This window comes from Crassostrea angulata, chromosome 10 (genome assembly GCF_025612915.1).
Source record: "Crassostrea angulata isolate pt1a10 chromosome 10, ASM2561291v2, whole genome shotgun sequence".
In the NCBI taxonomy this organism is placed as follows: domain Eukaryota; kingdom Metazoa; phylum Mollusca; class Bivalvia; order Ostreida; family Ostreidae; genus Magallana; species Magallana angulata.
The window spans coordinates 19,291,551-19,308,689 of NC_069120.1; the positions used below are offsets into that span (position 1 = coordinate 19,291,551).

Here is a 17,139-nt window from a genome sequence, read left to right on the forward strand (position 1 = left end):
TAATAGTAACAAATTCTTCAAAAATAGTTAGAAATATTCAAAGCACACATATTTTAAAGCCAGATGAAGGTGAGAATCAAAATCGGCATATTAAAGTAACAGACAGGTCTGCTGTTATTGATTACGAGTGAAACGCCCCAAAATTAATGACATCAGTATATTTCTCTTTATATTTTTGGGGAATTATTGAAATTGTTAGTTGTATTTTTTTTTAATGTTTAATGTTTCATTTTGTTAGGTGCACAAATAAAATAATTAAACTGAAATAAACTAAAATGACTAAGATAGCTAAATGTTAATGATGGCTTTTAATCAGTAGAAAGAAATAGATTGACAATGTGTACCGAGATTCCATTGTTTGTGTTCAACTAGATATATACTGGTACATGTAATTATATAGCCATTCTTGTACCAAACGCTGCTTAGAGTTAATGCCAATATGAGCAATGTAGCCCCTTGGCCTTGTTTTATGATGTTTCAAAGTGTATGCTTTTTATTGAATGTCGGTTATGTTTTGCAATTATTGCACATCATTTACACTTCTTTTCTTATAATTCAGGTTTTGCTTGGTTTACCTATTTCTGTTTGCTTTATTAAAAATGCACTTGTTTTGTATTGCAGTAAATATGGACCAAATTCATTGTAAAGGTGTGACAATTTGTAACATCTCAAAAAGCTACTGTGTAGCAAATAACTTTTGTTTTTTTCATTTGTATGTTCAATACATGTGCAATCTAAGAAAAAGAATATTGAGAATCATGGAATAAAACATTTATTTGACAAAAGTTTCTTATTATGCAAGTCTCCCAGGATGAAATCCGACGTATTGTCCAGAAGGCTCTGGGTATTTGTCCCTAATTTTCCACACCACACAGCTTGGAATGACCTTCCTCTGCCCTGCTCCAAGCTTTCCATAGGTCCACAAGATGAATTGTCTGTAGGCAGCATGCCTGTTGGCCCTATTGTAGTTCTCATCAGCAGGGAGAGCTAACACATCTTCCCTGTATAGTCTGGCCAAGGCGAGAACAGCTTCGTCCAAGCACAACACATGAAAATCCTGTTTGATAAGAAGAAACTAATCAATTTAATCCAAAGTCTTGCGCCTAGGAAAAAGCTTATTAAAATATCATTTTGTATATTAATTTGTATTATTTTGAAAAATATTCTTAATTACGGTTACAATAAGTACATACAGGCAAGAGAGTTGTGCAGTTTTCTGGAGTCTTCCTGCAGCAGACCTTTTCCTCCTCTGTTGGCATATCTCTGCACCTGGTGCAAGTGCACCAAGAGGGAACTCCAGGTCGAGGTGGCTGTGGTGTGTCAGGCATGGGGTTTGATTGCTCCAAAATGTCTAATATGAAGCTGGCGGATCTAGTGGCTATTTGAACCAGCATGTTTTGACATTGTTCCAACGTCATATTTTGAACATGTCTCAGAATAAAACAGTATTAAAAATATTGACAAATTGATGCATTGATTCCCATGTACATGTGGAACTTAATTTTTTTTTTAACAAAAATGTCTTTTAAAACTTCTATTTATATAGTCAAGCATACAAAAATTTACCTTTGCGACTTCTTCTCTGTTTTGTGTCTGCCTAAGGGCAATGAAATCCCGCCTGTCTTCCTGCCTCTCTGTTCCTCTCGCCCCACCTCGCAATATCCTACCCCGTCCCCGACCGCGTCCACTGGTAGATCTAGATCTCCCTCTAACAGACCTAGATCTCCCTCTACCACGACGTACAGGAGAATCCCCGGCAGTTGACGAAGATGACTGAAATATTACAAAAATAATATATTGTCTTTGCCGTATTCATTGTATTGTCCAATTTACCCCTTAGGAGCCCCTTCATTTTTCCCGCTACTACATCACTTCTCAAAGTACGTGTTTCTGATAGTTTTTAATGTTATTTTACATATAATTTATCAACAAGAATGCTTTTTTGCCTAACTTAACATGTATCTTTTGAAATAACCAACAAAATCATCAATTATCTTACATGCTAAAACACATGTTACAAACCTCAGTTTCCATGTCTTGTTGTGAAATTGAAAGTCACGTGATCTTCTCTGTTGAATATTCAAACTTCCGCTCGGCGTATTTTGTTTGGTAAACAAACTTTGTTTCTCGTTTTAAACTTGTAAATATCGTTTTCATAATCGAACAAACTACTAGAATATTCATTTAAATACATATACAACACAAAATCGATGTTTTTATTGCATCAAAAAAATATGCCTCAAAATCGGACCAAACAGCTTTAAGCCAGACACACCAAAAGATTAAAACATTGGAAAAGATGGGTCATGTGCCTAATTTTTATGTTTACACTGTAGGGGAAACGATTTGGGAAAACTTTTGGCTAGAAAGTTAATAATTGTAACATATGACATGTTTTGATTCATAAGGTCTCCCTATCAAAATGCTAGGTAAGAATTCGTACATTCTCCCTTGTTTTATTGGTGCTATTCTGCAGACCTACGCACCATTAATAAACCGAAGAGGTAATAATTTCTACTTAGATATCATAGTTTTTAATCCGGAAGTGCCTTTATTCACAGATATAAACCCATATCACGCTCTGTTTCAATCGGATGGGGCACATCTGTCGTCTTTAGGAAATTGCATCTTTCTGATCTCTCTCAGAGGGGAGGGGAGGGGGGGGGGGGGTCTTGAGGCGCACTTTGTACACGGCCATTCGACCTATTCAAGTTAGAAGAATGGTGTGGGTTCGGCTGTTTCTGTTTGCCGCTCTACTCCCACTTTGGTGGGAGAGTTCCCTGCCATATTTTTCATTAATGAAACTCGGCCCAGAGAACTCGTGGCATAAAGCGACAATTTGTTTGTTAATATTACTAAGCTTTGACCTCTGCACTCCCAAGGTCAATCCTTTATACATTTTAAATTGGAATCCGCGTGCTTAACGTGAATTTTAAACTTGTATGTTTTTGTACTTTGATCTGTGAACATTTTTGTATGTGTAGCTTCATATTTAAGGAATAAGTAATCATTCTTTGAGTATTATAAGGTCATAATTTTGGTCGTGGTAACATCCAATTCAGCCCGAAATGCTTTATAATAGATTTGACCACATGATTTCAAATCAAAATTGTTAATGCATAAAGTAGTTTACTTGTGCAGTTTGAATGATTAACCAACATTTAATTGTTAGCCAAGTTACAAGAGATAAGAATTAATTGATATGTAAACAAAAATCGGGTCTTGTTTTTACACATCGTCGGATACCCACGGGTGATCGCGTCTTTTACTTATTACGTGATAAGTAAAAGACGCGATCAACCGTGGGTATCCGACGATGGTTTTAACAGATCAATCAAGGATCAATGCATAGGTCAAATTTTGAGTAAATTGATGAGGTTTTTTTTTTTACCAATTCATGACTTACGAACAATTCTTTTATACGTATATACATTGAAAATGTTTCAAATATCTAGAGGCATTATTTACATACGTCATATGGACAACCAAGAAGACTAAGTGTATTCTTAGTTATGCGAATATACGAGGTTTTTTTTATTATAAGTAAAATATACATCAACCAGTTTGTTCAAAAGATATGGTTCAGTAAATTATTTCACTTTCATTCATGTTATTTATTTTTTACGCTGTGATGGAAAACATATTTTCCTAACATAAGGCATAGAGCTGTATAGAAATGAAAAAAACTCGTAATTTCTAAGCTAAAGTTGACTAAAACTTGAGAATATCTAGTCATAATGTCGGTTTACCTGCATCTATCTTTAAACATTTCAACAGATCTAAATACTTTAAAATCGATGAATAAAACAAATGGTTATGAAAAGTGCAAAACATATGCCACCAACTATAATTACGTGAGAATTAATTACATTTTGTGATAATGATTTTTTGTGGGAACAAATTACTTCCTCGTGACTTATATCAAACTGAAAAATATTTCTGGAGAATAAGTTACATTTAGTGGGAAATTTGTTGAAAGGGAAATTATAATTTATGATTTTCAAATATGGCAACAAATTTTATAAATTGGCTTCAAGTATTTTAGGAACAACAATAATATTCCTCTGTAAAATTATTGACCAGGAAACTAATTAAAATCAGTTTGAAAATGTTTCCAATTAATACAATGCAAAATGATTAATTTAGTTTCAAGCATTTTTGGAACAACAATAATATTTCACTGTTAAAATTATTGGCCAGGGAACTAATTAAAATCAATTTTCTAATTAATTGAAAACAAATTTGATTTCAAAGTCCTTTAATAAAATACCCTGAAATAATACGTGTCGCCTACTCCATTACATATTCTAGAGTGTTTGGGCTTTATTAAAGATATTTCAACTCCCGTTTTGATCAATAATCACTGTCTTCCGTGCGATACTTTTGGTAATCAAAATCGATTTTAATTAAACATAATAAGTCTTTGAATACTCGATGACCTACTTGCATCGCTTCAAAATCCCGGCCCCCGTCTTACACTGACCACGACCCTCTCATATGTGATTCTACAAGATGCTACAGTATAATTAATAAAAACACATAGTGTCTCGAAATTCCGTGGAGTGCCCTCTGCAGTGAATTGGAGTCATTTTCACTTTCAGACGAAATGCAATGAAAAGTGCTTACTACCATTGTCCTTTGCAAAAATTTCCCAACAAAACTATAAAAAGATGAATGCATTTATTCACTTCTATCTGCGTACGCTGCGACCAAAAAATGATAACTGACTTGAAAACTGATGCCAGGTCTACAAACGTACATTGTACTTATACGTAATCTTTGATATATACCTTAATATAAGCTCTTTTACGTATTCCCAAGGCGCGGGCGTCCGAACTTAGTTAAAATTTTTGTGCAGGTCCTGTATCTTAGTTTTTAGCGGTAAATAATGTATTTGGACCTACTTATGGACTTAAAAAACCAGTATGCTGAATATGGGCCATGAATTTCAGATGATGGAGAAGGTTAAGGTTTTTGGAGTAGGTTAATTTTTTTGGTGAGGTGCCCTTTGATGACTATATCTTAGTTACTATATATTGGTCATAACTTCACCAAACTCGTAGGATGGTCCGTCTTATAATACTGATGCACTTCACCGGCTTGAATGCTGAATTTGAGCCAAATGTTTCGGATGCTGGAGGAGGTTAATTCTTTTAGGAGCTGGTTAAAGTTTTCAGAGCAGGCACCCTCTGATGTGTTAATTTAGTTATTACTGGTATAAACTTTTCCAGTCTTGCACGGATGGTGCGTCTTATGAAACTTACGCACTAGATAGGCTTTCATGCTGAACCTGAGGCATAGCTATAGGTTTCGGATGCTGAATGATGTTAAGGTGCCCTTTGATAGACAAATCTTGGTTATTATTTGTGTAATCTTTATCAGATTTGAACAGATGATGGATTTAGTGATTTTGATGCACTCCACAGGCGTGGATGCTAAATCAGAGCCATAAAAGCAGATGCAGTAGTAGGTTTAGTTATTTTGAACAGGTCACATGTTTAATTATATAATAGTGTTGTGTTGTGTATGTACTATGCCTTAATAGTAGTCAGGGTTTGAAACATAGTGCATGATCCGGAGGCACTATTGTTATTAGTATGCCGACTGTTGAATATACTGACGTGCTTTGCTATAAGAAGCTGCGACGTTTGACTGTTGACTAGTCCTTAAAAATAATCACCGGAAAAGCAAGCGGTTTTTTTTAATTAATCAATTGATTTAATTGTTTATTTAATCAACAAGTCAACAAAGGTTAAGATTCTTTTGAAAAATGAGAGACGTTTGACCTTCCGAAAAAACTCGAAATGTTTAGCAGACGAAATCTCATTGAATTTTTTTCTTGTACATTCTTCACCAAGCGTCAGTTAAAAGGTGTTTATTGATTCGCATGTAAAATTGCTTTGAAAAATGTTTAATCAATTTTTCGCAAGTTTTTCAGAAACTTTAACTTTAAAATTACCATCAATAATGAAGTTTTTTTTGGAAAGATTAATAATTTCAATTGCTTGATGTCAGTCGTATATATCTACCTTCTATATATAAATACCGTCAATCACATTATCGGCTATTATAGCCTAGCGGTAACGCGTTGGGCTTAAAGTTGGAATGGTTTTAGCGTCGTGAGATCGAAACCCGCTGTCGGCAGTAGTACGAATTTTGTTGAAAACATTTACGGTGCTCTATTTCGGCATAGTATGCTTACGCTATATAATTCTTTGTATACTATGCGAAAACAGATAAGTATTAAATATATAGCGACAAACTGACAGGAGACATAATAATTATATAATAGTATTGTGTTGTGCATATACTATGCCTAATTAGTAGTCAGGGTTTGATACATGGTGCACGAGCCGGAGGCATAATATGCTTACGCTATATAAATCCTTTTGTACTATGCGAAAATAGATGAGTATTGAATATATAGTGACAAACTGACAGAAGGCATAATAATAGATAATAGTACTGTTTCAAACTTGAATGGTTTATTTACCTAAAGAAATGAATCGAAAAGGTAGCTTTAGATACAGAGCCTGATCTCCATTATCAAGGATGCTCCCTCCTCATTCAAAATAGCTTAATAGGTGTGTTAATTGTTTAAAGATGTAACGTGAAACATATAGTTTTGTATTATATGAAACGTTATTGTATTATTATATACAACATAATGTTAAATAATATTTATTGTAAAAAAAAATATGATACGATAAAATAATGTATCAATATTTTTATTATTATTATTATTAAGGTCTTCCGTTTCCAACGGAAGACCTTATTGTTATTCTTCGGTTTCTTTTTCCCTATTATTTTTATTCTTTTTTTTTCTTCCCATTTTTGTGCACGCGATTTCTCAGAAACGGCTCAACCGATCTCCATCAAATTTTCAGATGTGATAGATAGTGGTCTGAAGTTGATAGCAAATTTTTTGCACTGATGACGTCACATCCGTTTTGGAGATATTGAGATTTTTCTATTTTTTATATGGGTATTTTGTCTGCGGCCGTTCTCCTAAACTATAAGAGATTTTGAGCTCAGATTTCTACGGTTGGTAAACAAAAGATTGAAGTTTTGCATGATTGTTGTTTTGTATGTTTAGCACTACTGGCGCCAAAGCTCGCTATGGCTCGAAAATTGACATTAAAAAAGCGTCGTAATTTTTTGTGCTTTTGTCTTTTTATCTCTTTTCTGGATAATATTTTGTTAAAACATGTAATGTAAAAAAAGTTTATATTTACAAGACCTTTCTGCTGATATCAGGAAAAAGGGGCTGGCCCCTCAAATAAGGGACCTAAAGGGCTCTAAAGTCTTTTACCCATAACTCTTTACCGAGGGATATTTTGTAATAAATTATATAAGCAAATATGTTTATCTTACAAATATGAAGCCAAGCAGTGTAACGATTTTCTCATATGTTACGTAATTAGGGGTTTTTAGGGGTCAGAAATCCAAAACTTTGACCACCTATATCTCAAAACGGAAAAATATTTTGAAATGCAGTATAAAAGAAAAGATGCTCAAAATGATGTCCTTAACACCATGCAACCTAAAAAATTAGGTTCAGCGGCCCTAATAAGGAGATAAGGGACCGGCCCCTAAAACATTCTTTCTCAGATATCTCAAGAATGGTAACGGATTTCTGAACACTTGTTGAACAAAAAGTCTCTATAATCAAATGACCTTTCATTTGATACCAAGAAAAAGGGGCTGGCCCCTAATATTAGGGACCTAGAGGGCTCTAAAGTCTTTTTACTATAGTTCTTTACTGAGGGATATTTTGTAATAAATTATAGAAGCAAATATGTTTATCTTACAGTTATGAAGCCAAGCAGTATAACGATTTTCTCATGTGTTACGTAATTAAGGATTTTTAGGGGTCAAAAGTCCAAAACTTTGCTCACCTATATCACAAAACGGAAAAATATTTTGAAATGCAGTATAAAAGAAAAGATGCTCAAAATGATGTCCTTAACAACATGCAGCCTAAAAATTTTGGTTCAGCGGCCCCAATAAGGAGATAAGGGACCGGCCCCTAAAATATTCCTTTGAGATATCTCAAGAATGGTAACGGATTTCTGAACACTTGTTGAACAAAATGTCTTTATAATCAAAGGAACTTTCATTTGATACCATGAAAAAGGGGCTGGACCCTAATATTAGGGGCCTAGAGGGCTCTAAAGTCTTTTTCCTATAGTTCTTTACCGAGGGGTATTTCGTAATAGATTATAGAAGCAAATATGTTTATCTAACAGTTATGTAGCCTAACATTATAATGATTTTTCTCATGTGTTACGTAATTAAGGATTTTTAGGGGCAAAAGTTCAAAAATTTGATAACCTATATCTCAAAAAGAAAAAATATTTTGAAATGCAGTATAAAAGAAAAGATGCTCAAAATAATGTACCTAATAACATGTAACCTTACAATTTTTGTTCAGTGGCCCCAATAAGGAGATAAGGTCCGGCCCCTAAAATATTCTTTCTGAAATATCTCAAGAACGGTGACGAATTTCTAAACACCTGAAACAAAATAGTATCAGGCACCTAAAATGAAGACCCTCTTTTCCTGTTTTAAATCATGTATAGCTGTTAAATAGCAAAATCAAGATCGAACATAAATCTCAATTTCTAAAATCAGACGGAAGACCTCCTCGTTGCTCGCAACGAGATCGTGTCTAGTTATTGTTATTATTATTAGTATACAGAATTTATAAAGCGCCATATATAATTTATATTAAATTACTCTTTAGCGCTTTACATATAAAAAGCTATTGGCATAAAAAGGTAAGAACATAAAAAAATATACCTAAATACTCTATTTTAAAAAACTACATAATTATATAACACTAAATTTTGTTTACATGTAAAAATCAATGCTGTGCTGTCTCTGTACTCAACAAATTTAAGTTTAAAATGCGTAAATACTTAAGAATAGTCTGGATAAGCCTTGCTGAAAAAAATTAAGATTTTGGGGAAGGTTGTTCCACAATGTAGAACTGGCCACGTCGTACCGCCTTTCACCATATGACCTAGTCCGCGCACGCGTCTGAACAAGGACATAAAGCTCTCTGAGCGCAGAGACCTATTTGGCTTGTAGACCTGGACCAGTTCTTGTATATAAAATGGCGATGTTCCGTGTAAGGCTTTGAAAGCCTGTAGGATCAGCTTGTATTGAATTCGCTGCTCGATTGGAAGCCAGTGTAACTTGACCAGCACTGGTGTTATATGGTCATATTTCCTAGTACGCGTTATAATCCTAGCGACTGTGTTTTGAACCCTTTGAAGTCTTGACAAGGAACTGGTACATATACCGTGTAGTAAGGCATTGCCGTAGTCCAAACGAGAGGTTACAAGTGGTTAGCATACAAGGATTTTACTAGCGCTTTCTGATATTAAGGGTCAAATGCGACCAATGTTCTGCAGTTGGTAGTAACATGATTTTGCGATGTTTCGAACCTGGTGATCCATGTTTAGTAACGAATCAAAAATGACACGTAAATTTTTTACAATTGATGAGACGCTAATTTTTATGAATACATTTTAAAAAATTATTCCGATATTATATTGCATCATATCATATTGTTATACTGACATTGTATATAAATAGTGTATTACATATTTTATTATTGTATCACATTAAATTGTATCATATGACATTGTAATTTAAAAGATTGAACAATAGAAATTGTCAAATTTTCGGGACAACCCGTCCCTTCTTTAGGACCAAAAAATAAATTACATGTATACAAAACAAAGAAAACAAAATCTAAAGCTACTACTAAACTACTGAAAAATCTATAATTAAATATTATCATAAATGTTATATTGTCCTTTGTCATTTTGCTTTGTACGTCATGTGCTAACAATAGAGCATTCCTAATTTCTTCTTAAAAACTACATATTGGCCTTTTTTCAAACTAAATATGGTGCATCAAGTAGGGGTGAGGGAAACATAAACTGTATATTTCATAACTCTTGGCCCATGGGAGCGGCGGGGTAGTATGGTCAAAACAATTCATTTTTCAAAAATTTTATTTTTCTACTCCCACACAGCTGTCAGAAATCTGAATTCATAATTATATCGACCAGACCAACCCTTTACCAAAATTGTTAATTTCATTCCCTTTGGGTAGAGGTTTTGGCTCCAGGGCGGGGCAAAATTAGTTATACATTGTTAATGCATATGATGTTTGAAATTTTTTTTCTCTAATCCCATATATCTGTAAGAACACCTAAATTCATAATTAAGTAAACTACGAAGCCCTCTACCAGTATTGTAAATTTCCTTTCACTTCTGTGCCACAGGGCCGATTTTGGGCCGATCACACAGTTGCGTAGAGTGCCACGGGGCCGATTTTGGGCCGATTTAAACATAAGATATTTTATACGTACATCTTTAATGGTTTTAAAAATAATAGTAATGAAATATTTGCCATCTAAAATATTATATATTGCAATTTTTGTAGATTATATGTGATTTTTTCATAAATTAACAAAAGAAAAAATATTATATGTACATATGTCCTACATGTAATATTGTAAAAAAAATTAAATTTGCAACACAAATAATTCCATGTTACATGCATGCTCTGTTTATGATACGAACGAGTATCATATTTATTGATGAAATAAAGATCAACTATACTTTAAAAATGAAATAGTTTGCACTAAAAAACAGGTTAGATTTATAATTGACGAAACGATTAGACACACGAAGCGATTTAAAATGACGTCATTTTACGTAAGTGACGCCATAATTACATGTGCGTGCTCGCATATTTTGCTGTTTGGTGTCATGCCCCGCCCACCCAAACAAATGTAATTTACAGCACAGAAAAATGCATATCACGTATCACTTAATTACAACATTTACTGCTATTTTCTAACTAGTAATCTCAAAATATAGTTATTTGTCACACAAGTATTTGCTGGATACAGTGAAAAAAAATGAGAAAAAAATGTGAGTCATGTTTTTTATGTGACATGGTGATCCAAAACAATTTGCCAGAGTAGAATTCTGCATGATGCCTAATATTTTGTTTCACAGGTAAAAATTTATGGTTTTGAAAATTTTATATGAATTGATTCCTGTCAATCTTTTACCAACGTACAGGCTTTAAGTGTAATGCTAATGTTTTAAATGCGTTACAATCTCCTGAACATTCATGTTCATATTTACATCTTCCGACTATAATTCCTTCTATTTCTTACGGAAACGTATAGTTAATTCATAGCTCTATAGAAACAGCCAGACTGAAATCTACGCGCCCCGTTTATCGATTGGTTGTAATCTACACCGACTGAAACTGGCAGGACATAATATAAATCAAATTGTATGAGATAAATAGAACATCTATGATTGTGTGATTTTATATTTGCTTTATCCAAGCCTCGCGAATATATACACCATTTCAACTCGTTGGATAAAGCAAATATAAAATCACACAATATAGATATCCTCTATATATCAGTGACGTTACACATTTGGCAATTCAAACATTAACGTTGGCAGCGAAAGGGTTAAGTAAACGACAAAGCCCTCTACCAATATTGTAAATTTCCTGTCTCCGGGGAAATGGTTTTGACTTAGGGGTGGGGCCAAAATAGTCATGTAATGTTATGACATATAACTTAGTGGTTGCGCTGTTATATATGTTATATTAAAATAAAATTAACTATTTCAGTTATTATAATAACATGTTTAAAAAAGAGAATGAAGCTGTCCATCAAAGTTAAAGACATCATGAAAGCCTTTGGCAGAAGTTGGGGGGGGGGGGTGTAACATTTAATGGACTTGTCGTTCCTTGCTTGTTCACGTTAAATAATTCATCATTGCAGAAGATGTTTTTAGGAAGAGTTCAGGAAGTTTTTTTTGTTTATTATTTCAAACAAAAGAACCCTAACTGTTTTTTGAAGTTACCAAAAAACAAATTTAATTGTTAAAAGTAAAGTAAAAATTAGTTTCCCTATGTACCGATTTGGGTATGTGTACGATAATTTTTGGATACATTCTAGATGATGTCTTAATATAGAAGCAATAAAACTAAACAGCTGAAACAGGTGAAAGATGAAAAGTGAGAACGGAAAAAAACGTATTAATTCTGTTTCGTTTAAATGCCCTGGGGGTGTTTCTGTCTGGCCCTTAGGGATGCCGCGTAAGATTCTTTTAAATAGGATATGGATGCTACCCATCCAAGTAAAAGCTATCTTAAAAGTTAACAAATATAGAAAAATAATTTCCTATCAGCGCAGCACTTTTAAGGCATACTTAATGGTCACACCGACCAGAAAGTACGGGAAATGTTAATTATGACATCACACACATCAAAACAAAAAGTTTTCAAAAATGCCCAAAAATAAAATACAATCCCGATTGTTATGCGTACAAATACATTAAACTACATAAAAAATTACCTCTGCGTGCAACTTTGTAGTAAAATAAGCCCAACAACTTTGAATATAAACAACTGACTAATTGGGATGCACTTGTCCATCTGACGTCATATTGTAAACTTTTTAGAGAGAGGCAGATCATGGTAAAATACATTTCATATAAGAAAGGACCATAATCGTAAAACAAATATTGTACCATTAATCCTAATAATTGTGCTTGTTTTGATCCAGCAAGTAGTTTTTTTTTTACAGCGAGTATAAATTTTTTTCTAGAGTGTTTGGTGTACAAGTTCGACGTGTTTGACATCGGGAAGCTCTATATATCCGCTTTTCACAACGGCACACCTTTAAGAGATCATTTTTTGGTATAAATGAAGGGAATTATTACTTTAATAAGTGCTGTTCTTTGACGAAATCTAAAGAATGAATTAACAGATATGTAAAATATTAAGCCAAGGTCATAAAAAATCAACTGGAGATAAAAAAAAAATTATATTTATTTTAATAAAAGATGGTCTCTATACGAAGCAGCAGAGGTAATTACCGTGTATTATTGAAATTTTGTTATGAACTCCATTCAAAAGAATTATCAACACATATCCCGTGGCTGTCAATTCAGGGGACCATACTAAGTGTCATACAAAGTATCATTTACTATGCTGTTTCATTTGAAGGGACCTAGACACGAATTGAGATGAAACATTTATTTTTAACTTTTTTGTATGTAATGGTTGACTTGTATATTTTGAATGATTTACCAAAATTTTAATGTTAGAACTCCAGTTACAATCGAGATACGGAGGAAAACAGTCGTTGTTATGTAAACAAAGCTCAAGTCTTACTTTTATTCACAAATAATGTAAAGTAAAGAAATAACCATTTCTTTGACAAAATAAGTTGAAGCAAACAAGATAAACTGATTCAAGGTGTTCATAAATAATTTTATTAACAACAGAAAGCAACATTGGATTAAAACTTAGGCCAATGTTACACATATGTAAACAATAACAGCACTCTTACTTTGTTTACAAAACACAGAATTCTAACCTCTGTAACTCGTTTTTAACTCAATATTTGATTTTTAAATTTTGGCAAAGGGTTTAAAATATGTGAATTGGCTATTCTAGACATTTAAAATGAAAATATTTTTTTTTTTAAATTTAAATTCAAATCGTGTAAATCCCTTTAATACCACATTTATGTCATAATAAAAATACTTTCTTATTGTTTTCCTACCAAGATTATAGGTTGTTTGGTCCTTGTTGCAATATTTTAGGTCAGCACGAGGTGGTCACATTTTAGCTCTAGAATGAAACTTAATGCATATATGAGAATTCTCAATAGATCAGTGTATAGACTATAGACTCAAGTGACCGTTATGGCCTGCTGGCCTCTTGTTATTAACGTTATTAATTTATTAAATTATAGTATATCGCATATTGATACTATCGTAAACAAAGAGTCCAAAAGACCTTCTGAACGTGAACATTTTAAATTTATTGTGAACTTAAAGTAACAGAAATGCAATATATGTAATAATTATATTTTACTGGCCGTTGACTATATTTTTCATTTATCAAGCTATAGCCGTTTGATAGCCAGCGACTTGAATTGGAATACATTGTAATGCAAACAATCGAAGGATAATCAAACTAAAGAAAAATGTCTTCTATTCTAATGTGAAATAACCGTTTAAAATAATAAATGGAAGAAATTACATTCCGCAACTAAGGAACCTGTTTTATTAACCCAATATTACCAAATCGAAAAGTGCCCGTGTGAAAAGTTGGCGAGAACTCAGCTATGGTAAGGGCGTCCATACAAAAATAGCGATATTTATCACATAAAATGTTAGCCTTTGAACAATCTTGGTATTCTACTCCAAACATTTGTTAAACAAAGTGATATTTTATCGATTATTAAGTGTTGAGTTTGTAATTTACACATTTATGTTTCATAATAATTTATGTTACTATGCTGGTGAATAAATTCTTTTAATGTATAATCAGGTTTACTTGTAATCATAATTGATATTTTAGTACTAATTAAAGAAAGCAAGAAGAAACAATATATCAATATTATCAAGAATTTATTTTGATAATCAACTTTACAAATACTATAGAGATTGCTTTTCTGTGACAAACTGTTCAACAAGACTAGTGTTTTCTGATTTTTAGTATTTTTCAGTCATAATGTGTAATTTATGGAAATTGACAATTCTTCTTGCACACTACATGTATGTTCTTCTCTTCTGTCTTTTTGATATTAGGAGGTAGTCCAGTTGATAAGAAAACCAATACCTGAAATGATGAATATATATCAATTTCAAATTTCATTTCAATAGATATCAATGCAAATTATTATAATAGGTTACATTAGTATCATTATCAATATGATATTAAAAAACAACAAACTATGCATGAAGTTGAAGTTAGTGAGTAAAAGAAATATTTATATACATTTGTAGTACCTACTTTTTATCAACATCCCAAGAAGTGTTTTCAGTGGACCATCTACTGCCCAAGTAACCCTGAAAATGAATAATGTGTCATAATTAGCAAGCTATTGTGTTAAAGATAACATGAAAATGAAACATTACTCTATTATTGGGCATATTAATGGGGGTTTCAATTTCAGTGATATTACAACAGGCATAATCAAATGTTTAAAATGTGTGGAAATTCAGTTTGAACACACTTTAATTTTGTCTTAAATAAAATTAATTAGATCTTCATAAAGAAGGCTGAATAAAATAACACAAACAACATTACAATCTTGTCTATAATCATTCCAGATCCTCACAGTAATCTTTGTAGTGCTAGCACATACAGTGTTTGGCCATGGCCTTTTTAATGTGTACTTTGAACATGGAGGAAATGCGATCTATTATTATCGCGATATGAGACCAGTAAAAAGCTACAATGAGCCTCAACGCTCTCTATGATCAAAACTAGCGAAACGCAGAACAATTACTTTGCCTGACTGAGTCACCAAACTGATGTTTGAACACAATATTACATGAAAAACAAATGTAAACAAGTAAACAAAATCGAAGCCGAGGAATTTCACTTCGTTTCCGTTCCATCCAACAATATTAAATAATATAAAACAATATCTAGGGGAAGTACAGATAAATCCTACCTTGTTCAGTTGAATCCTATGCCGATTTCTGTCCACGCTGGTTGTAAACGAGTTAAATTCCGAGATATATCACTGAAGTCCACATGTTTATTCTGATCACAGCTGCAAGCGCCGATGTGACGTAGTCAACCTCGACACGTCATCAGACGACTTAGGAATTTCATGATTTCGCGAGATATAAAGAATAGTTTATGATTTTATTTCAGTACACCTTTCTTGAACCATTCAAACCCCATAATTAATCATATTCATTTTGGTAGATGTTTGTTAATTACCGAAATACCCATATCTCGTAAAATCTCATGAATAAGGGGAGGGGCTTATGCAAATTTTTCTAAATCACACGTGGTAGAATTCTTAGACCTTCCTTAACATAGCTGAGAAACATATATTGGAGAGTTATCTTTCATTGGTGTATAAATATTTATTCATTTCCATAACATGACATTACTCATATCGGGTTAAGTCGGAATACCTTAATGTTTTTGTCTGTCTGTGTGTGTGTATGTCTGTTAGTAGCAAATTTATGTCAAAGATCTCTTTGCAAATATTAATCACAGCTTTTTTTAAATATTAACACACTCTTTGTTTAGACATGTCACATGGTGGGATTCATATTTGTATCATTTACACGTGAACCTCATGTTAAATGACGACTTTGTTATTTTTAGCACAAAATTTTTAACAAATTTCCTCAAAGACCTCTCAAGAAATTTACATTGCACCTGCTTGAAATTTCAATAAATTCTGTGTTTACGTATGCTATATTATTTGTGAACAAATCAGACGACAACTCCCGTTAAATGACAACTTTACTTATTATGTATATTCACATCAGAGCGGGGGTATCACTGGAGAGCACTTGTTGTATATACATGTACTTGTAGAAACCATGGCCGTCATCGCTAATTAATTCATCATCAAGTTTTGTTTGTTACTCTGGCATCTTATGTTTTAATTTCATCTGCAATACATGTAAATGGCTGAATGAGAGCATCAACGTTGTAGCAGCAGAGGGTTTTTTAAAATTTAGTTTCATAAACATGTATATAGCGGAAAACGGAAATTTACACTTACCCTTGTGAGTGAATGCTAACCATTATAAAAATGAAAGGGATGTGCGTTTGTTTTCTTTCATATACGTTCAGCTTTGGAAGGTATTACGTACATGTTAATTTGTGAATAGTTTAGCATGATTTAGGAATGATACTTTAAACTTTAAGAAGTGAAAATAGATACTCAGGAGGCTGGATTGTCAACAACGTACCAATTAGAACTATCTAAAAAAAGGTATGATTATTTAAGCTATAAGCTTTTGTTAAATTAAAATCCGTGTATTAAAAAAAGGTATTTGTGATCATACATATTGATCAAACGCATGTCTTTATACCTGTACATGTATTACTACATACAGACATTGAAAACAAAATAATTTATGTACAAATAAGCTGTTTACAAACAATATGGTTTTTATTCGCGAAGTTATGTGGTATACGAAGGGTTTTGATGTAAATCCTAACAAAGAAATTATAACGTTAATCTATCCATCAGAATATGTAATTACATACTGATTTGAAATTTAAAAAATCATATTTTTTTTAAATTGCAG

At 32.8% G+C, this 17,139-nt stretch overlaps 1 protein-coding gene across 1 annotated transcript; it reads right to left on the bottom strand.

The window, feature by feature from the left end:
- Positions 1 to 778: 778 nt before the first annotated feature.
- On the bottom strand, positions 779 to 2,239 carry LOC128165340 (P2X purinoceptor 7-like). The gene is made up of 5 exons (XM_052829755.1): positions 2,023 to 2,239; positions 1,567 to 1,773; positions 1,533 to 1,534; positions 1,194 to 1,431; positions 779 to 1,057 (listed from the first exon to the last, which is right to left on the bottom strand). The coding sequence occupies exons 1-5, from the start codon at positions 2,032 to 2,034 to the stop codon at positions 794 to 796; spliced, it is 723 nt and encodes a 240-aa protein (XP_052685715.1). The 5' UTR covers positions 2,035 to 2,239; the 3' UTR covers positions 779 to 793.
- Positions 2,240 to 17,139: the final 14,900 nt, after the last annotated feature.

Excerpts from the sequence above, each read along its gene's own strand:
- LOC128165340 (XM_052829755.1), bottom strand. Across the intron at positions 1,058-1,193 it reads ACTGCACAACTCTCTTGCCT|GATTTTCATGTGTTGTGCTT; the intron begins GTATGTACTTAT and ends CTTATCAAACAG.